The sequence below is a fragment of the Crocuta crocuta genome, unplaced genomic scaffold, assembly GCF_008692635.1.
Source record: "Crocuta crocuta isolate KB4526 unplaced genomic scaffold, BGI_CrCroc_1.0 scaffold9, whole genome shotgun sequence".
Lineage (NCBI taxonomy): Eukaryota > Metazoa > Chordata > Mammalia > Carnivora > Hyaenidae > Crocuta > Crocuta crocuta.
In genome coordinates, this window is record NW_027551567.1 from 10635129 (window position 1) to 10658613 (window position 23485).

At 33.5% G+C, this 23485-nt stretch overlaps 1 protein-coding gene across 1 annotated transcript in view; it reads left to right on the plus strand.

Moving 5' to 3' along the window:
- Positions 1-23485, plus strand: part of PHIP (PHIP subunit of CUL4-Ring ligase complex) — a 116746-nt gene that overhangs the window by 89864 nt on the left and 3397 nt on the right. Inside the window, exons 25-36 of the mRNA XM_077750355.1 lie at positions 732-843; positions 1030-1091; positions 3465-3620; positions 4906-5026; positions 7430-7555; positions 10458-10527; positions 10871-10921; positions 11216-11365; positions 18901-19053; positions 20421-20584; positions 21039-21298; positions 21818-22015. Coding sequence (XP_077606481.1) covers positions 732-843; positions 1030-1091; positions 3465-3620; positions 4906-5026; positions 7430-7555; positions 10458-10527; positions 10871-10921; positions 11216-11365; positions 18901-19053; positions 20421-20584; positions 21039-21298; positions 21818-22015 — 1623 coding nt within the window. The remainder of the gene's footprint in view (positions 1-731; positions 844-1029; positions 1092-3464; positions 3621-4905; positions 5027-7429; positions 7556-10457; positions 10528-10870; positions 10922-11215; positions 11366-18900; positions 19054-20420; positions 20585-21038; positions 21299-21817; positions 22016-23485) is intronic.

A 23485-nucleotide genomic window follows, 5' to 3' on the forward strand; every position in this document is an offset into this window, starting at 1 on the left:
GAAGAGAAAGAGTGGGAAGAGTGATTTACAGTTTTCATATGACACAGAAGGAAGCTGAGAAGATAATTTATTGGGTCTTTTGGGAAAACAGTTTTAGTAACATGACAGTAGCTGAATGCAGTTGGGTAAGGAAAGAGATACAAGGAATGCTATTTTACAAAGATTAGTTGTTTTTGTTCCTTGTTTTTATAGGAAAGGGAAAATGAGTGTGTGTGTGTGTGTGTGTGTGTGTGTGTGTGTGTGTGTGTGTGTGTATGAGTGTTGCAACTTTAGGGTGATTGACATGAAGGGGAACAGATTGGATGTTTTGTTTTTGTTTCTAGACTGGAGGAACTTGCCTATAGGAAACAAGAAATTAAAGATAGACTCTAAATACTTGTTGGGTAGAAATTATCTAAACTATGCTTTTATTTGAATGAAAAGTTTGGGCATAGTCCTAACAATGAATTTAAAATTCTAGAATGGTAAAAATGCTTAAGAATGAATTTCTCCTGACCCTACTAAAATGTAAGAAATGGTAATGGAAACTGGTAAGTCATACTGTGTGTTTATTAAATAACTTTTTTCTTCAATATTACTATTTTATTTATTATTTGTTTATTTTGGAGAGTGTAGGTCACTTTTTATATGTTTTCTGAAATTATAGAGGCAGTTTAGATTTGGGAGGAAAAAGGAGTAAGAACAATAGCAGTACATTTCAGAGTAATGAGATGGCTTTTATTCTTGTCCAGGTGACCGTTTCAGATCAGTCATAGATGATGCCTGGTGGTTTGGAACAATTGAAAGCCAGGAACCTCTTCAGCCTGAGTACCCTGATAGTTTGTTTCAGTGCTATAACGTTTGGTAAGGGAGTGTTTGTTGTATTTTAGTTTAATTTTAGTTACTTTTAATTTTTTCCCCAGTCTGTTAATAAAATGACAAAGACACTTGTTTTAAACACTTAAAGCATTTTTTTAAAATAATGTGATTTTATAAAACTTACAACACAATATTTAGACTTTTTAATATAAGGATTTTCCTTCCTTTAAGCTGGGACAATGGAGATACAGAAAAGATGAGTCCTTGGGATATGGAGCTTATTCCTAATAATGGTAAGTGTATGTGAGGCTTTTTGTGCCTGTATTACAAAATTAATTTCTTAACTAAAGAATCTGATGTGCTGACTTGCTACTGCTTAGGGTTGTTACGAAGATCAAACAAAACATTCAGTAATTATATTTATTGTACACCTACTGTGACTTTGGATTGAAGGTAGGGATGGCATAGCATTGAACATAATAGACATAATCTTTGTCCACTTGGAATTTATAGTCTTACAGTGAAGGTTGAAATTAGTTAATTACAGCAAAGTACAGAAATGTTTTGCTAATTATTGTTCACTTCTAAAAGGTGAGCATTTGGGAGCAAAGATTTTTTTGTGACTCCAACAGAACACTTAAAACTATAACATAATGTTAAGATTCAGGCTTTTTAGTGAGACATAGAGTCATACCCTGTCTCACCATCTTCTATCTGAGGTCATCTTTGTTTTCTTTTAATATTTATATTTGAGAAAGACAAAGCATGAGCAAGGGAGGGACAGAAAGAGAAGGAGACAGAATTCGAAGCAGGCTCCAGGCTCTGCACTGTCAGCACAGAGCCTGACTCGGGGCTTGAACCCACGTACTGCGAGATCATGACCTGAGCTGAAGTCAGACGCTTAACCAACTGAGCCTCCCTGGCACCCCGTGACAAGCTTCTTAAAAGATTCAAAACTTCAGATTTTTTGAAGATTCAGATTTTTAAGACTTCAACCTTTGAAATTATGTAAACTAATGCCTTATAGGGCTCTTTTGAGAATTAAATGCCATCATGTGTATAAAGAGCTTATTATAGAGCCTGACATATTTAAGGGCCTCCAAGAGTAGGTAGTTTACTAATAATGCTAACTGTCTTCTTGCATATGGCCTGATACATACACATTGCCTTAGGATTTGGGAATTAGACTTGGGCAGTAAGCAGACTCCCTTCCTGGAGGTTGCATTTTCTTTCTATCTCAGTACCCATTTTTGTTTCTGTTTTTTAAAAAATAAAGCACACATACATGTATCTGCATAAAAGGATTTTAAAAGCTGTATATTCCAGAATATTAAGAATGATTGTTTATAAAGGTTGGGAATTTTTCACAATGAAATCACTTTTCCTGTTAGGTAAGAATAAAGAAAGACTTGAAAAAGGAAAAAGATCTGTTACACAATAGAAATAATCATTTATAAAGAGTTGTTCACTAGTTATTGTATCCTCGAAAGTCAGAGAAAAGATAATTTGGAAATTTAAACCCAGTTGGTAAACCTTAGAAATGAGAAAAAAAAGTCATGCTCATAATTATCTAAAACTAATTCTTTCTAGAAACTATTACTTTGAAAATTTAATACCAATAACATTTTTCATCTCCTTGCTATATTAGAGCTGTTTGAAACTATGTTAGAGTTGTGTATAAAATACACAACTTGTAAAGATGTTACATGGTTTATGATTTTGTTTATCTTTTTGTAAGCTTGAGTTTGAAGTCACATTGGACTACTATATATGAGAAAGTGAAGCTAGTCAGTGTTGTAATGCTGAGGCATTTCTTGAAATGAATTAGTGGCATTAAGTGCTTGCTTCGGCAGCACATATACTGAATTAGTGGCATTAACACAGTATTTGTTTCCTACCTAAATTTATCTGTGGGTGAAGGGGTGACTTTTGTTGGTTTTGTTCTGTCCTGATACATATACACCATAAACCTATGGAGTTTAATTACATTTTGTAAGAGGAAGAATTTTGTATACAAATAGTAGCATATTTTCCTTCCAGTGTTCTCTGATGAAGTCTAGTTCAAAGGAAAAAGTACTTGGGATATTTGTAAATCTTAGGTCCCCATCACGGCCTAAAGATTCTGTTAAAGATCCAGATATGTGAAGGCAGACCTTCATCATTTAAAAGCAAGAAGCATAAGAATCATCTGTTAGTATTAATAATTCAGTTTCTATATTTTAAAAAGTTAAGACTTTGCAGTATTTGTGAGAAACACCACTTTAGTTAAGTTTCACCTTGTGTAGGTTTTATCAAAATAAATATGAAGATTCCATTATAAAATGATTCAGAAAACTTTTAATTTCTGTCATCTTATGGAAATATGCTTGTCCTTTGCCTGAAACCGATAGGAGAGCAAGTTGTATAATTTTGGGAAAGTAATTTTATGCCCATCTAGAGAATTATTTATAAAACTAGTGTTTTAAAACATAAATTTTTTGGCTCTTGAAACATACTTTTCTTTAATGCAAATAAGGAGTATACTTAATAGATCTTTACAAAATTAGACTTTATGTTTTTTTGACAACCTCAACTCTTTCTAAAGATAACCTAAATGTTAGCAAACAACCTAAATATTTAAAAAAGGACCTATTTTCACTAAATCTGCTTTCTTTCGTATATTTCAGCTGTATTTCCTGAAGAACTAGGTACCAGTGTTCCTTTAACTGATATTGAATGCAGATCGTTGATCTATAAACCTCTTGATGGAGAATGGGGTTCCAATCCCAGGGATGAAGAATGTGAAAGAATTGTTGCAGGAATAAACCAGTTGATGACACTAGGTAAATAATAATAATAACATAGTGTATAAAAAGCTAGCAAAAAGGAAAGGAAAAGTGTTATTATTTGAATAAAAATTTTTTCCACAGTGTCATGTCACTGATTTTCAAATATTAAGTGGAATATTTTTTTAATGAGATCTTACATAGAACTCAGATATCTAGAACAGTAAAAAAAAAAAAGGGGGGGGGCTGTTACTCTAGGTGAATTTTAGAGTGAGGGCCCCCAGAAATGCCAGGGGTACCTCTGAACATCTGGATCATTCAGAACCCAACTTGAAATCCCTCCACGTACTTAAGCTGACATGATGTGAATTGGGAGAGTAGGGCTGAATGCTTAATTATAATTATATGGATAGCTGTACCAGTTTTCCCCTTACCTTTGGGATTATATACACAAGGGAATACTTGAAAGGTGATAAGAGAATACTGAAATTCTTTGTCTTATTTGAAAGAAAGAAAGAAAAAACAATGACCACAGAATATTTGGTTACCTGAATTAAGGGCTTCCAAAACAACTCTTAACTGATGTGGTGGTTGGTAGCAACCTCCTCTTTCAGTAAGGAATCAAACTTAAAAGAGGGGAAATTGATAAATAAGAAGAAGAAAATACTCTGGAGACACATGTTGGATGATATTTTCATTTGAAGTCTTTTTAAATATGGCAACACTTCATTTAAAGAGTGTATAATTATAATGTTAAATAATTTTAGTAGGTAGTATTTTAGCTTAAGAAGTTGTCTTATACTTTTGTGCATGAGCAAAAAGTCGAGAGTGATCTTTATCAGGTTTTAGATTTTGCCAGTTTACTGTGTGCCATTTGGTCAGTGACATTGAGTCACAGACTTCTGGATCTGTTTCTTCCTCTGTACTTGCCTGATATTTCACAGAATTATGTTGTTAAGATGATAAGTTTTGAGAAGGTCAGGTTACATTTGAATGGAATGTGTTATAGTATTACAGAATGATTGTAAAAAACCTACAGATTCAGGACTGGCCAGGTTTTAAGTATAGAAATATATGTGTACTTAATAGATCAGATTTATATATTATCTGTCATCTCTTTTCTTCTAAGAAATCTGAATAACAAATATCTCTAGAATTTTGCAGTGTAAATGTAGACATAATAAGTGAGACTATTACACTAACTAAACTGTATGCATTTTCTATGAAAAGACAATGACAGTCTGATGGTTATATGAATTAGAACTTGTTTTAATTCAAGCAGAATTGTGAAGTCTTGTTAAACCATGAAAAATAAACCTATAAACTGATTTTTTTATTCTAGATATTGCTTCAGCATTTGTGGCCCCTGTGGATCTGCAAGCCTATCCCATGTATTGCACTGTAGTGGCATATCCAACGGATTTAAGTACAATTAAACAAAGACTGGAAAACAGGTTTTACAGGTTAGAACCCATTTGCTGTAGCTACTACCAAAAGAAGACTAAATGATCCTTGGGTATTTCTCAAACTGTAATGTGCATATATATCACCTAGGGATTTTGTTAAAATGCAGAATCTGGTTCAGTAGTTATAGTAGGACATGAGGTTCTGCATTTCTAAGTTCCTGGGATGCCACTGCTCCTGGTCTGTAGACTTGGAATATGATTCATAGATAGTTTTTTCTAGTTGCTAATGAGTTGGTCCTCACTGTCTTCATACTGTATTTTATAATGCAAGCCAGAGTATTTCATTTCCCCCAGGCATCACATTGAAATGTTTGTTCATGGATTTTTCATAGAACAATATTAAAAAGTTGTGGAGGTTTTTTTTCTTATTTTGCTTATAAATACCTGAGAAAAACAAAGTTAGGAAAATTCAGGATATTTTTCATACTTGTAGTTTAGGTTGAAATACCGTTTTAAAAAGATGTCTAATTTCAGTTAATTTGCATCTTCTAGTTAGCAGTTTCAGTGAACATTGAGTTATAATCTGAGACAGGCATTGTAGGTTTATTGCCTAGAATACCTTTTAAGAAAAGTGAATTTAAGTCTTTAGTTTTCACATAATGAAATCATATTTCCGGTTTTCATGACTTCTGCTCAAAAGACATTTTAATTTAAATCACTTCATTAAAAAATTTCTTTTTGGAGTCCCTGGGTGGCTCAGTTAGTTAAGCATTTGACTCTTGATCTCAGCTTAAGTCCCCATGTTGGGCTCCGCTCTAGGCATGAACATTGCTTTAAAAAAAAAAACATTTACTTTTGTGAGCATTTTTATATTACTGCAGTTCTTTACATTACTTTTCATTTTAACTTAGGGGAATATTTATTCAAATTTTGTATTTTGTAATATAAAATGTGCCTTTGGTTCTTTTTATTCCTTAAATTTTAGTTCTGATTTGGTACTTTCTGTACCTGCACTGAAAACACCATTTATTATTCCTTAACTCACTAAAGCAAAGTTTTCAACAAAAGCATTATTGACATTTGGGAGCTAGAAAAATTTTTATTGTGAGGGGCTGTCCATACATCTGCCTTTTGGGTGCTAATAGTAACCCCTCATTGTAAAAAGGAAAAATGTCTTTAAACATTGCCAACTAAGATGTTAAGATTTTAGGTTCTAAAGATTCTTCTGATCTTGTTAGGTGCTTTTGCTGTTTCTCTATTGGTATTTGTCAAAAGCATAGAGATGAGGAAGTACCAGTGATGGGTGCCTCCCAGTGATCTTACCTTCAAAGTACACTTCCTTAAATCTTTTTTAACATCACATGTTAGAAGTTTAAGAGAAAAGGGAGAAGAAATTTTTAACCATAACCTTTCCTTGTCCCTAGACACCTAAAATTGCTAAGCCTTAGGAATTGCACTTAGTGTTTCAGAGATGGAACAAGATAGAGGAGGAAAACAAAAAGAGTTGTTCCTGTACACTAATTGTTGGACTATAGCTAAAAAGAAAACCTCCTGACATCTCCCACTATTGTTGTGAATGTACTTTCTCATAGAAATACTGCTCAATATGGTAATTGCTAACATGTAGTGTTTTTCAGGGTACATTATAGCTTATATAGGCTTTTTTGGCATTAGCTTAGCTTAGTCACTTTAAGAAAAAAATCTTGGAACACAGTCCTTACATAGATTAGAAAAAACTGCCTGTTTTTGAACCAGAGTTATAGACCGGAGTTAATGTTATTTAATAAAATGATGCCTTCATGTGCTCTTTCTGCTTCAGGTTTTTTGTTTTTCCTTTACTTGTCGGCTTAAGATTTCTTGCAGTTCACAATTTTCCTCTCTGATACTTCTGGTTCAGTCTCTTGTTAAACTACTACTGTTAGTTTGCCCTGCTGGACATCAATTTAATACTTTACACAGAGTTTTCAATAAGAGTATCCTGAATATGCCTGTGATTTCTGTTACTAAAATCAGTCTTGCGATGCTGTACGAAATGCACAGAGCTTTCTGTATCCACAGTTGTATATAATTTTTGTAAAATTACATATAATTGTGTTTCTGTTCACACATCAATATCAGCAATATTTTCTGAGCATTTTCTTCTTTGTTATTTTAAGTGGAATATTGGTTGATATTCCAGAAGTCATCTTTAGGTTTTTCTTTACTTTCAGAAAGAAAAGAAGGCACTGTTGCATGTCTAATCTAGGGTGACATTTTCTATGCAAATACACAGCCAATGCTGCTACTTTTGTTTTTCCCCTACCCAAATGAGATTATATAGTTTTTCAAAATAACTTCAGTGGTGAGTTTTGTAATTGAATTGAGACTGCAGTTGAAATGTTGGAATGTCTTGGTTTTAAATCGTGTGGAAATATTTCTAAATAAAATGAGGTTAAGATTTCTGTATTTTGTTTGTTTAAGGCGGGTTTCTTCCCTAATGTGGGAAGTGCGATATATAGAGCATAATACACGAACATTTAATGAGCCTGGAAGCCCTATTGTGAAATCTGCTAAGTTTGTGACTGATCTTCTTCTACATTTTATAAAGTGAGTAGTTTTCCTACACTTAATTATGATTAATTAATGTCAAAATTTTAAGATTTAAAAATGTCAAAATATAAATTGCATTTATTTTTAATTTGTATGATGTTACATGTTGTGCTATAAACTAGTTTCACTCAAAATAGGAAGCATACAATGTCTGTCTAAACATTTAGTTTATTGGCTAATGTTAATTATGAAATCATAGGGGCACCTGGATGGCTTGGTCGGTGAAGCGTCCGACTTCGGCTCAGGTCACGATCTCATGGTTTGTGGATTTGAGCCCCATGTTGGGCTCTGTGCTGACAGCTAGCTCAGAGCCTGGAGCCTGCTTCAGACTCTGTGTCTCCCGCTCTTTGACCCTTCTCTGTTCACGCTGTCTCTCTCTCAGAAATGAAATTAAAAAAAAATTTTTTTTTAATTTTGAAGTCATAAAAGTTGTTATAGTTGTATTCTGTAGTTAACATTTAAAAATATGGATCTAAATCCATCTGTTAGATAATAGTAAGTCTTAAGCATATATAGAATATGTAATATTTTACCTAAAATAGTTCTAAGCCAAATAATAATAATATAGGTGGGAGATATCATTATCTGGAATTAACAGTTAAGGACATAGTTGTAGAGGTTTGCATGTTTAATTTGCATACTAATGGAGTGTCTGCCATCTAAGAATTTTTTATCTTAACATTGTATGCCCCAGACAAGTTTGTAAACAAATATTTAAGTAGTCTAGCAAGTTACTAAATTTAGCCTCAAGATTCTTCTTAAAAGTCAGGTTTACTTCCTCATTCATTTATCTCATACCAAGAATGATAACTACAGCTCTTTAAAAGGGAGCAGCTCTTTTATTTTTTTATCTTAATGAATTTTATATAGCCATAGAATGAATTGAGCCTTCTAAACTGAAGTCAGAGGAATGACTCAGGTTTTGTATAACATACCACTCTTGAGTTCAGACTGAAGTTATTTATATTGGATAACTTTTTCTGGTTAAGAAAAAAGAATGTATTTTATAACTTAAATTTAAATACTCAGTTGCTGACAGCTTTCATTTTTCCATGAAGGGATTATTGAGACTTTTTTAAAAAACATCTCCAACTTCATTCTCATTACTCAGTGTAAATATAGGGTCCCTTTTTGTGGTTATTAGTTAGGGTTTGTTTTGTTTTGTTTTTGGGAAAGAATATAGCTAATTTCAATATAAGAAAACACCAAAGAAAATTAGTAAAATAAATGTTATGCCCTACCCTCTACCTTAACTCTATAAAGAAATCTGTTGCCTTTCAAGTGGTTTGGGAGTTATTTTTACTATGCCCTTTTTATTTCCCCCTAATGTTATTGGGGAAAACTAAGACTAATTAAGAATTAGTTATTCCTGGAAGATTGTTTATATAACTTAGTTATAATGGCTTGTAATATTTTTCCAATAATATTTATAGTCTATAATTATGTATGTATGTACATTTCTGTTTTCCAAAAAGGAATCAATAGCATGATACAGTAAATTCACAGTTAGGTGAAACAATTTAGATGAAACAATTATTTTTATATTTAGAATAGTCTATAAAATATTTCTTTCAAATTGTTACTTTGAAATGCCTTGTAAGAATGTATTAGTATTTAAAGGATTTACATGTATCGAAAAATAAATCTCTGTATTTTTTAGAGGTATATAATTTGTTTATACATTATTGGGCCAAATTTCAGGCAGTAGGGTATATAATGATGTGATGTAAAAGATATGTGAGATAGAAATGTATATTTATTCTCTTAATACAATTTTATAGATAAATTTTAAGTAACTATAAGGAAAAAACTAAGAATATGAAAGTTTAGATGGAGATTACTTCTAGCTTATGACAGTGGGGTTTTATGTATGGGGAAAGGTAGGCTAGGATGTTATGGACATAGTAGATCTTGATAGACTCAGAAGTGAGATGAAAGGAAAGACATTCTAGGGACAAGGAGTGGCATAAGGGGTAGGAAAGTGTAAAGAGTTATTAAGGGAATTAAGCCATTTAAACCAGGTGAATTAGAAAGTACATGAGCAGAAGTGATAAGGATACAATGCTATAAGCATGAGTTGGAGCCAGATCATAGAGGCCTTGAATGCATTTCTAATATTAATTGATAGGGAAGAGACAGAAAGCATAAATAGCAGATTGATTGCTATACTGACCAACTAAGAGGTGATGAGGATTTAATTTATGGAGATGAGAAAGAAGCAGAGGCCAAGAGATTTTGAAGGTAGAATCGCAGAACTTGGCCAGTGACTAGATTTATAAGGAGAAAAAGGAAGGAATAGTGAAAGATCATGCATTACTATGAGAGTGGTAATGCTGTTAAAAATAGGAGGAGGAAGAGTGGGCAGTGAAAATTAGGATTAGACATGTGGAATTCTAAGTTCTGATAAGAATCTCAAGAGAAGAGTCAGACCAAATTATAGGAATTTGGAATTCATTTACACAAGTAAACTGCAGATGTATAAGTTAATCAGGGCAAAAGCTGTAGTATCACGAAAAGATGACTAAAGGACAAAATTTTAGGGAATAACTATAAATACTTAAGAATGAAAGGAAGAAGAAATTAGAAGACAGGAGTCATCTTAGCTTTCCGTTGTGTATTGAGGAATGAAGGAGGACGTCCCAAACACAGCAGCAACTGAGCAAAGAGCGGGAGGTAAGAAAATTGGGTTTGGTGTATTGAAATAGGCCAGAATGGAAGCTCCACAGGGTGGAGGGGCACAGGCAGGTGTGTGAGTATAGGGTTTTGGAGTCAACCAATGAAAAAAGCCTTCCATTTCAGGTTTATCTTAAAATCTGACTTTGGTAACAGACATTGAGGGTTAAAAAAAAAAACAACTCATGACTCTTATCTTACATACTAACATTTCCTTGCTGTTTAGGGATCAGACTTGTTACAACTTAATTCCACTGTACAATTCAATGAAGAAGAAAGTTTTGTCCGATTCTGAGGTATTTAACGTTTCATTATGATCACCATATTGGTCTTTTTCTATGTATGTATATAAAGAAATTTACACATAGTAGTTTTCAGATAAATGCTGTAATAAAAATTATTTTTGGCTAATGCTGTAGTTTCCAAAAACTGGTCCAGCATTTTCTTGTTACAGTTATTAAAAATATTGTGGAGGACTTTCTAATGAGTCCATAAAGTATTCCAGCATATACGTTACGGGTTTTCCAAAGTGTAAAAGTGATAATTGGTATATGAACAACTATGGTAAATTATATTAACCCTAAAACATACAATGAAGTCTTGAATATTTAATGAATCTGATAAACTCTTATTTCAAAGGAAGAAGAGAAAGATGCCGATGTGCCAGGAACTTCTACCCGAAAAAGAAAGGTAAGATTTTTTGTTTCAGCAGAAGTACTTTATATGAATTAAAATGTATTAAAAGCAATTTTTTAACTCTTAGTATTTCTGAAGATAGACTCAGTGTTCTAAATCAGTTTCCATTACAAAATACATGGTTTTCAGAACTAGGTGAATAATATTTTCTAATTGAATTACTGTATATTACCTAATTATTTGAGTTTGCATTAAGAATACAATTTTACTATATAAATGTTATTCTATTAATTTTTTATTTGAAGCTTTTATAAATTTTATTAATACACTTGAAAATTTTCATTTTAGGACCATCAACCTAGAAGAAGATTACGCAACAGAGCTCAATCTTATGATATTCAAGCATGGAAGAAACAATGTCAAGAATTATTAAATCTCATATTTCAGTGTGAAGATTCTGAGCCTTTCCGCCAGCCAGTAGATCTCCTTGAATATCCCGTAAGTATTTTTGAAAATATTTTCCTTACCTCTCAGCTTGCCATATATCTCACACATGACAGTTAATTATTTAAGTTATTTCTTACGGTTATGGTTTCTTTCTTCATTATTAAATACATGTTCTCATCTGTTTGGTTAAATGGAGCATTTAAGTTGAGTAGTGTGGTACTTAAAACAGAAAGAACCCCAATCTAAGACTCTAAAGTATTAGATTACGGTTCTGGCCCTCCCACTAACCAGTTGTGCAACTTTGAGCAAGTCATTTAGTTTTTTCATCTGAATATTATTTTTTACTATTTTCTTTTCACACTAATTCCAAGAATATATTATGGCAGTTATTTAGGAAGCACGATTTATAATACCCAACCTTCCCTACAGGGTTATGGATGAAGCAAGAACACATTAAAATAATTTTTCGCTTGTAGCACTATATACAAACCTAATCTGAGTATTTATTTTTGCATGCAGTTAGCAACTTAAATATAGTTTAAAGTGATTTTTTTTTTTTATTCTTTTATTCTGTTATTAGAGGTTGTACAGTTCAGGTAACATCCATGATTTCAAATGAAAATATAAATGAAATATTTTATAAGAGATCATGACCCAGATGTAGTATCATCTGACTTCATTATCTGTTTTTTATGTGTGTGTTCTAATTTGAAGTGATGAGTGAAAATAGAGAAATTACATCAGTGGATAAATACCATAAAATGCCTTTTATTGTAATTTAAAAATCAGGAAACCTGGAATTTTGATTGTACAAGATTTTTAATTCCAGCAATGTGATAAACTGGGCTAATTTGAACCCTACATCCCAAAAAAACTCAAATGCTACAGTACTCTGGCTTTCAATTCTCTTTGTTTTTGGAAACTGGATTTCCCTTTGTTTTTTGCAAGCCTAACCATGTATTTTAGAGAACATCATAGTTTACCTAGTGCTTGCAGGTATTTGTATTCTAGACTTTTCCCCAGAAAAGACGAGATAGGTGTAAGCTTTAATATTTAGATTCTAGAGGCACAATAATAACGTGACAGAAAAAGCCATGTGATCCAAGTTGAGGAAGGAAATTAGAACTGAGACCCCAGTAGGACTGTTGAAAGACTTTACCCTCAGTGAAAATAATAGTACAATTCCCTCCACAAGGAAAAATTATCTGTGGTGTTCTGATGTCAGGAGAGAAATGTCTTTAAGCTGGCCCTATGCATGGATTTAGAGCCCAAATTTATAGTACCCATTTATGTAGAAATTCATCAGAGGGAGAAAAAAACCAATCCCTAACCAAAGATGAATCAATGATGAAAAGAAATCACTAACTATGAGGGAACAATTCATCATAAATATGATAGAAATGACATATGGAAATAGTACCCTTTTCCCCAAAACTTGACATAATAGATTACTTCTGAAATACTGTATATGCTTCATCAGATATAAAACACCAATGACTTACTTTATGCACCACCAAGAAAGGAAAAAATGCTGCCAATTAAACTTGGTTTTGTCATTTTGGTTTAATAGATGGAGGGAAAAGAAGCATAAGGAAAAAAAATGTTATTTGTGGGGGGGAAAGCAGTGAGACAGATATTTTTAAAAATTTAAACTAAGAGCACCTGGGTGGCTCAGTTGGTTGAGCGTCTGACTATTGATTTCAGCTCAGGTCATGATTTCACAGTTGTTGAAATTCAAGCTCTGTGCCAGTCTCTGAATTGACAGCACGCAGTGTGCTTGGGGTTCATTCTCTCTCTCTGTCCCTCTCCCACTTGGTGTTCTCATTCTCTCTCTCAAAATAAATAAATTAAAAAATTTTTTAAACTAAATAGAATTTCTGAAAATGAAATGTTAAATCATTGAAATTAAAACTCTATGAAAGAAAATTAGGAGATGCAGTAGATGTGATGAAAAAATTGAAAACATGACTTACAGGAGTTTCAGAATGGGAGAGGGGCAATCTTTGAGGAGTTAATGGCTGACGTTTTTTAGGTTTGATAAACATTTGACAAGCATGACTCCTGAGCTGGATGGAGATGGAAAAAAAAATATCTTTACCTGGAATAATAGTGAAAAATCAAAACTAAGGACAAAAGAAAAATGTTAAAACAGCCATACAGAAAATATATAGAAGACACCTATTCTCATGACTATGCATAGTAGTATACTTGTGCATCTAGAATCTAAACATTAAAGCTTATATCTTTCTCTCCCTTAATGGGGACGAGTCCAGAATACAAATACCTGCAGAGAAGGAGAGTAAAACATATATGTATATAACATATATATAAACATGTATATACAAAGGAGAGTAAAACATGTGTATGTGTGTATATATATATACACAAACTTATATATATATAAGTTGCTTTATGTATCCAACTCTGAATACAGGTATAGCTGACTCATTGTTGAACTGAGGCTCACATTAAGCAGCTCTCCAAGATACACAGCTGTTTGTTGACAAAAGTGAGGACAGGAGCTGCTATTTCTTATATCTGGTGACCAGAGCTACATGCAGTGTTCTTATGGAATAACTATATAAGAATGTATATGCATTCAAAATAATTTAGAGGTTCTCCTTCCACCAGCCAAAAGTATTAGCAGACAATTAGAAGAAGCAAGAAAAAATTTTAATTTGATCACTTGTCTCTTAATGGTACTCCTTGATGGAGGGAGGTATGAAGACTTAGGACTATTTACTGTTTTTTATTATTATCACCGAGAAGAGACTACTAGATTTATCTGCTGTTTATACTTCAGAATTAATTATAAGTTAGTTAACTGTAGCAAAATATTTACAGCAGTCATAGTCTTCATATTTCAGTGTTTCTATGAAAATGTTAGTTCACATTTTGAGTTTAATCAAAAAATTAAAGCAAGATTTTAAAAATTAAAAATTTTTGATGGAAGTTATCGTGCTAAATGAATACTCTACCCCATTCATTTATTCAGCAGAGATGTATTGAATGGTTATCATATACTGTACTGAGTAATAGAAACCAAAGATACGAACCAAGAAGTGTTTTATATAAATATATTTAACATTTTCATAAAATCTGCAAAGTTTGTAAAGCCAGTATGTCATAATATTCAATATCCGTCTAATTATAGTTACTGTTGAAGTGGTTAGTTACCCTTAAGGAGTGAGAGAGGTTGGATGGACACTGTTCAAATGACGTTACCATTGCATAAAGCAGTTTTATAACTCCTTTAACTATGCTGCCCCCCGGCCCCATCTCCCCAAAAACTATCTTAAGAGTCAGGGTTTCAGTCTTTGGAATGTCTTTATTTTTTTAAAGATCATTTATATGGTTTTATTACACAGGAAAATCTGAAAATGCTGTTTTCACTTTGGATATGTTATTCTTTTCTATTTCACTATCTTTTTAAAACTGTTTTAATTCCAGTTAGTTAACATTCAGTTTCAGCTGTACAATATAGTGAATCAACACGTCCGTACATCACCATGTGCTTATCACAAGTGCATTCCTTAATCCCTTTTGGTAACCGTCAGCTCTCTATAAGAGTCTGTTTCTTACTATGACTCTCTTTTTTCCTGTTGCTTGTTTTATTTCTGAAATTCCACATATGAGGGAAATTAAATGGTATTTGTCTTTTTCTGACTCATTTTGCTTAACATTATACTCTAGCTCCATTCATGTCATTTCAAATGGCAAGATTTCATTCTTCTTTATGGATAAACGATATTCCACTGTATACTTAGACCACATCTTCTTCATCCATTCATCAGTAATACTGCTATAAACATAAGGGTACATGTATCCTTTGGAATTAGTGTTCTTGGGTGCGCCTGGTTGGCTCAGTCGGTTAAGTGTCTGACTTCAGCTCAGGTCATGGTGTCACGGTTCATGGGTTCGAGCCCCCGCATTGGGCTCTGTGCTGACAGCTAGCTTAGAGCCTGGAGCCTGCTTCAGATTCTATGTCTCCCTCTCTCTCTGACCCTCCCCTGCTCATGCTTGTGCGCTCTCTCTCTCTTTCTCTGTCTCTCTCTCTCTCTCTCTCTCAGAAATAAATAAAACATTAAAAAACTTTTAGAATTAGTGTTCTTGTATTCTTTGGGTAAATACCCAGTAGTGTGATTGCTAGATTGTAGAGTAGTTCTATTTTTAACTTTTTGAGGAACCTCCATACTGTTTCCCAGAGTAGTTGCACCAGTTTGCATTCCTACCAACAGTGCATGAGTGTTCCTGGTTCTCTACATCTTCATCAAAACCTATCTTTCCTGTATTTTTCATCTTAGCCATTTCGACAGGTGTGAGGTGATATCTCATTGATGAATATCTTTTTGTGTATCCATTGGCCATCTATATGTCTTCTTTGGAAAAGTGCTTACGTGTTTGGCCCATTTTTAAAGTCAGATTGTTTTTTGAGTGTTTTATAAGTCCTTTTTATATTTTGGGTACTGTCCCTTTATTGGGTATGTCATTTGCAAATACCTTCTCCCATTTCATGGGTTCTATTTTGTGTATGACACCAGTATATTTTGATAATTTTTTAGATATTAAAAATACTAGAGCAGCTGCTTAAAAAAATGTATATGTAGAGTTACAATCATAAACACGGTACATAAATCAAATGGAATCTGTTCAAGTGACCAAGGAAGATTGGGGAAAAAAGTAAAAAACAACAAACAAAACAATAAAATGACAAATGTAACTGAAAGCATACAGTGTTTTCCAGCCAGAGTGTAATCAAACCAGAAATAAAATAACAGGAAAAATCTCTAATCCCTTGATTGGTGACCAGATAAATCTACTTCTGAATAATCTGTGAGATCAAAGAAATCTTTTGGGAAATAAAACACACTGAACTAGTAAATGAAAATGAATACAATATATTAAAATTGTGGGATGAAGCTTGAAAATGCAGGAAAGTACAGTACTAAATAGTACATCAGGTTAGAAGTCTCAAATCAGTCATCCAAGCTCTCTCCTCAAGAACCAAGAAAAATAAAAATAAAATTAACCCACAGTGAGCAGAAGAAAGGAAATAATAAAAAGATATCAATGCAACTGAAAAACAGAAAAGCAATAGAGAATATCCATGAAACCAAAAATCTGGTTCTTTGAAAAGATCTATGAAAGTGACAAATCTCTATTAAGAAAAAAGACACAAATTACTAATATCAGGAATGAGTAGAGGATATCACTACAGACTGAGCAGATACCAAAAAGATAATAAAGGAACACTGTAGGCAACTCTACACATACAGATTTGACATCTTAGATAAAATGAACCATTTCTCAAAGTACAGACTACCACAACTCACCCAATAGAAAGTAGATCATTTGAATAGCCCTATAACTAGTAAGGAAATTTAATTTGTAATTAAAAGCTTTCAAAAAAGAAATAAATGTCTTAGGTCCAGAGGTCTTCACTGAACAATTCTACCAAAGTTTAAAGAATTAACACAAATTCTACATAGTTTCTTTCACAAGACAGAGAAGAGACTACTTCTCCACTCATTCTGTGAAACCAGTATTATCCTGACATTAAAACTGGACCCAAAAAAATACAAAAGAAGAAAATGCAAAAATTCTTAATAAAATACCAGCAGATAGAATTCAGTGATATGTACAAATGATTTTATACCATGACCAAGTGGGCTTTAATCCAGGGATGTAAGGCTCATTCAGTATTCAAAAAAGAGTCCATGTAATTCATCGTAGTAAAGAAGTCATATAGTCATATCAGTTAATGCATATGAAAAAGTATTTGACAAAATACAATACATATTTGTTGTAAGAACGTACATATTGGATATGGGGTTAAATGGTAGAGTCAGCATTCCCATAAGAGGAAGCGAGAGTGGGGCTTAAAAGGAAATTTATTACACTCACAAGTCCCAGAGATGGTGTCACTGAATGCCACTTAGAGCAACAAGGGAAACATCAGGTTTTGCTCAGATGGCAGAAGGCAGGAGCAAGGAAATGCTTAAGCCAGAGCCTTTAATGGGGTTTTTATGAGAAAGGCAAGGCAGAGCAGGGTAAACACTTTAGGACTGGCTAATTTGAACAATTCCAGTGGGCTTTGAGGGATGGGGATGGTCTCTAGTTGTCTGGTACCTGGCCTTATGACAATTCAGGGCAGAGGAAATACTGGCTTGTTTGGTATATGTGAATTAGATAAGGAGACTAAGGAGATAATTGGTTTACATGTGAAAGATGTGTTTTAAGTGCAGTCTTTTGCTGTCTCTAAGAATTGGTTAGCCCTGGAAGGGGCAGTCTCTAGTCAGGTATGTAAGGATCCCAAAATGCCAGAGCATCAGGAATAACAAAAGACATGAAAATAATTAACATAATTACCCCTGTGATGAATGGATGCCAGATAGACAAATACATAATGTAAGAAAACACCACCATTAGTGATAATTAAAAAGAAAAAACTCTTAAGAAAACTAGGAATAAAGTGGAACTCTAAAAACATGATAAAGAACATCTGTTTACAGACCTACAGCTAAATTATACTTAATCATGAAAAACCAAATGCCTTCCCCCTAAGATTGGGAATGAGGCAAAGATGCCTGTTCTCACCACTGCTTTTCAACATAGTAATGCAAACTCTAGCCAATGCAATAAGGCAAGAAAAAGAAATAAAAGGCATATAGATTGTTACAGAAGAAATAAAACTGCCCATATTTGTAAAAGATAATGCTATTTGCCATATGACCAAACATATTTGATCATAGATTTAAATTGATGCTGCAAACTCAAGCTGTATTTTGAAAAATATAGTTACATACTTCTAGGCTATGGAAAAGATGTATTACTCTTTCTCTTTTAAAAGATACCATATTCAAATAATTTTATACCCTTCTGTTTCTGCTTTCACTTGTCTGTTTTTATTGCTTCTAATCTATTGCCTTATTTTATACACAATTGACTAGGTGGATACTTTAGGTGATTCCACTTCTCCTTTGTCTAATGAAGTGCATAGGCTTTGTGACAACTATTTACATTCACCATTCCTGATTAATGCAGAGTTCCCAATTGTAGTACTAAAGTTGAGATTACTAGAACTCAGACTTTCACACAAATGGGATATTAGCATATTTCCATGGTTTAATCTCCTTATTTTATTTTTTTTATCTTTTACCTCCTTATTTTAAAGTTACAGTTATATTTCAGTGAGTCAAAGCCTTTAGAGTGCATAGCTAGTATAAAATTTTGAGTTTATTACATGAAACAAATTTGTTAGTTATGGATCTGAGGTTTTTTCCAGTACTCTTAATCTTACTTTTCCAGAACAGCTCTACCCTTTACCTCTTCCTCAATAAAGGGTAGCAGAACTTAATAGCTTCTTGAATGAGAAGAATCCTGTGTTGACTGCAATAAAAGGGAGAGGACATGAAAAAACTAAAAATTATTAGGGAAAAAAGAGCCTTGATGAGGAAAATATGGGATTATTAATAGTTCTGGGACTAGTATTCATTACAGGAATTGTGTGTGAATCCCTGTGGTAAGTAGTAACGCTTTGTTGGTAGTGATGTTAATAATAATACCACCTGTTTTTCTTCTCTTAGGACTATAGAGACATCATTGACACTCCAATGGATTTTGCTACTGTTAGAGAAACTTTAGAGGCTGGGAATTATGAGTCACCAATGGAATTATGTAAAGATGTCAGACTTATTTTTAGCAATTCCAAAGCCTATACACCAAGCAAAAGATCAAGGGTATATAGTTACATTGTTTTCATTTATGTTTAATTTAAATGAAATTAGTAGAAAAATATGTTAAGTAACTGAAGTTCCTTTAATTAAATATAGAGCAAAATTTACTTTCTGTTCTTAATGGTATCCTAGTGGAAAAAAGAATTTACATCTTTCTGTTGCTTTCCTTCTGTAAAATAACAGCGATGACACTAATGTCCAGGAATGGTTACTTTTCCTTAACACATATCACATACTTATTGTCCTAGTATATATTAGGACAATGTGGACTTTTCCAGTTAGTTTTGCATTAATGGAAAGGCATTTTTGTGAATGATTTATAAAAATGAGTAAAATTATAAATACCATTTATCTCTCTTTGGGCAGACAAGACATCACAGAAGGGTGATATATGGAAATGAAATGAAAAAGAATAGGGATGCCTGGGTGGCTCAGTTGGTTAAAAGTCTGACTTCAGCTCATGATCTCCTGATTTATGAGTTGGAGTACCATATCAGGCTTTATGCTGACAGCTCAGAGCCTGGAGTCTGCTTCAGATTCTGTGTCTTCCTCTCTCTCTGCTCCTCACCCACTCATGTTCTCTCTCTCTGTCTCTCAAATAAATGTTAAAGAATTTTTAAAAAAAGAACAAGTATAGATGGTAGTTCTAGGTAGCAGTGGAAAACAGGTTCAACACTTCAGGAATAGTTTCAATGTGATGTCTGTATGAGCCATGAATTGATACTAAGGCTCTTATTTAAGAATCTGAAATCTAGGGCCCTTGGGTGGTTCATTTGATTGAGCGTTCAACTCCATTTTGGCTCAGGTCATGATCCCAGGTTTGTAGGATTGAGCCCTGCATTAGGCTCAGTGCTGAGCGTGGAGCCTGCTTACTAAGATTCTGTCTCTCTCTCTGCTCCTCAACCCCCCCAAAATTAAAATTTTAAAAAGGAATCTGAAACATTGAAAGATCCCTAATCTAAATATAAAAATAGTTTAATTGTCAGGGCACCTGGTGGTTCAATCAGTTGAGTGTCTGACTCTTGATTTCAGCTCAGATCATGATTCCAGGGTCATGGGATTGAGTGCTATGAAGGGCTCTGTGCTGAACATGGAGCCTACTTAAGATTCTCATTCACATTCTTTCCCTCCCTCCCTCCCTCCCTCTCTCTCTCTCTCTGTCAAGAATTAAAAAATAAAATTTATTTTAAAAATACAGTTTAAATATAAAAAGGCTTTATTTAGTTTTACTTTTCATCTAAAGAGATTGGGGGGAAAATAATGTTTAAATTGTTGAAACTTTTTGCTAGAAAAATACTTAAATTATATATTAATATTTACTGAGTAGGCATTTTCCTTTCCATGTATAAACACTTGTTTTCTTATCATAGATTTACAGCATGAGTTTGCGCCTGTCTGCTTTCTTTGAAGAACACATTAGTTCGGTTTTATCAGATTATAAATCTGCTCTTCGTTTTCATAAAAGAAATACAATAACCAAAAGGAGGAAGAAAAGAAACAGAAGCAGCTCTGTTTCCAGTAGTGCTGCATCAAGGTACATTATTTATTTTAAAAAACATCAACTGATCTATAACTTTGTCTTCTAAATGATAGAACTCGGTGTTTTTTAATACTTCCTTTACTATTCCCTATATTGCAGAATGATATATTTGACATGCAAGTTCCTATGATGTGGAGGATTTTTAATCTTTTAACTAAAGCTATACTAGTGTAAGTGCTAAAATTCAAACTGCTAAATCTATACAGTAAAACAGCATTTTTAGGATAGTGGTGGCATCATGCTTTCTGTCATATAACTGTAGCATTTATGGCAATCCTTCACTAAATATTCACTTTCAAAGGCTCACAACCATATGAAATCCACTACAAATCTCATATTTTAACATATTTCATAATATTACAAATATTGAATCCAGCAGTATTATAAAACTATTTTATTTATCCAAATAGAGCCATAGGAATGACTAATGATATTACTTTATTTACAGCCCTGAAAGGAAAAAAAGGACCTTAAAACCCCAGCTAAAGTCAGATATGTCTACCTCTCCATTCTCTACACCTACACGATCAATACCACCGAGGCATAATGCCACTCAGATAAATGGTAAAACAGAATCCAATTCTGTAGTTCGAACCAGAAGCAATCGAGTGGTTGTAGATCCAGTTCCCACTGAGCAGCCATCTACTTCTTCAGCAGCAAAGGCTTTAATTTCAAAAGCTAATACATCTGCAGTACCAGGGAAAACAAGTAAGAATCAGTTACAGTTTCTAAATTGGAGTATATATGATTTTTAAATTTAGCTTTTTTTTTTGCCAAATGAAATATATTGGATTTTTGTAAATTCCAGCAGAAAATGTTGGTTTTGCTTTCTGGATTGTTTCTGCTCTTTTTGGCTTAGTTGTTTTTGCTTTTAATAGGAGAAAAATGAGGTTTAGGAATGTCAGTATAGAATAATACTTAAAAATGGCAACTCTGATCCACACTGCGGGGATTAAAATCCTAGTACCCAGACTTGCTAACAGTTTGCTAAGGCTTGCCTTCATAATCTTGAAGTGACTGGACATCATCAAAGGCCTGAAACCGTTAAAAGAGTTTGTGTGTTCCTTTTTCCTGTTTGAAAGTAGATTTCCTAAGGAAACATTAAGCAACTCCTAGGTTTTATCCTTTTGGCTAATTTAAGCAGTTCAAGTTAAAAGTAATCCTAACCTCCTTGCTTGTTTTTAGGTTAAATAACTTGGCTTTTAATCTTGTGTGTATGTGTTTCAGTTCTAGAGAATTCTGTAAAGCATTCCAAAACCATGAATACTCTTTCAAGTCCTGGTCAGTCCAGTATTAGTCATGGAACTAGGAATAATTCTGCAAAAGAAAACACAGAAAAGGAAAAGCCAGTCAAACGTAAAGTGAAATCTTCTGTACTCTCAAAAACATCCACTCTTTCAAAGTCATCACCCATCATTGAACAAGGTAAGGTATAATTTGTATCTTCTAAGATAAAGTAGATCTTTCTTAAGAGTGATGCTTTTTGTTGAAGGTAGCATTTATATCAACTTTTTGTTAGGTTGCTCATTTAAAAGTCACATTCTGTATTAGTTGACACATTCACTGAGACATCTTTTGATTTGCAGTTTTGTGTCCAAAGCAAACTGTATGTCATTAAGTTCTAAGAGCCAAGAAAAACTTGGTATATAGAAATAAAAACAAATTCTAGAATCAAAGGCTTTTACTGATGTAAGTTAACTAGTTCCTAACTTCATTATTACAAAACCTTAAGGAGTATTTTCAAGAAGTTTAAATTAAATTGGATTTACTTAACCAAATGTAAAAGTCTTTACTTTTCTAGAAAAATTAAGTTGTTCTTACATCACAAAATTCAGCACACTCCCCTTCACTATATGTTAACTCATCGGGGTTGTCCACAGCCCCACCTTTGTTCTGTCATACAACTTTTAACCCTTTACAGTTATGCTTCCAGGTTCTTTTATCTGCAGTTTTTCATTATAAAGACTTTATGTTTGAGTGATGAAGAAAGTGACTGATATGGTACACCCTATGATATGTTAAAACAATTATGGCTTGTTGTCAGTGAACAGTTCAAGAAGAAGCATTTTGTATTACAACTTCCAAAGTATGCCTAAACAGTATCCTCTTCAGTTTCTCCTCAGAAACCTCTCAAAATTTAACTTTTCTACTGAAACATCCTATTATATATGTCATGGCATTGGGGTACACACACACACACACACACACACACACACACACCACCCCTCCACCCCTCCGGTGTAAGCTTAAGTACAGGGAGTCTTCTAGCCTTTTCCAGATCTACTTCACAGTCCTTAGTTTCTGTTATTTCTGCCCCCTTAATCTCTCTAAAATCGGTTCCTTTGATTTCCATGTTCTTAATTCAGGCCTACATAATTTCTCACCTGGACTGTTCTAGTTTCCTAACTGGTCTTGCCGTCTTGGTTCTCACCTGTTCCTTACCCAGTATATCTTCCACATTTCATGAAGATGATCTTTCTGATATTTATCTCTAGCACAAGTACATGCATGCCCATACACACACACAGTTGAAATCCTTCCCTGCTTTCAAATCGTCTGTGGAGTCAGATTTTAATGTTTTTGCCTACATAAGACTCTTCATTACTTGGCTGCTGCCTAACATTCCAGCTTTCTTTACTTTTCCTTTTCATTTTTATGTCTGAGCTATCCTATACCACTTGAAATCTCCGAAATATCATTGTCCTTTTCTTCCTTCTCTGGAATGCCTTTTTTCCCCTTCCAATTTAATGGTTTCCTATTACCTTTCAGTTCCCACTTTGAAATATTATCTACTCCAGGAAGCCTCTTCTTGGGTTCTTTGACAGTTTCCAGAACACCCTGTTGATTGCTTTTTGTGGCACTTAGAGTATTCTTTTTTACATGTGTCTATATCCA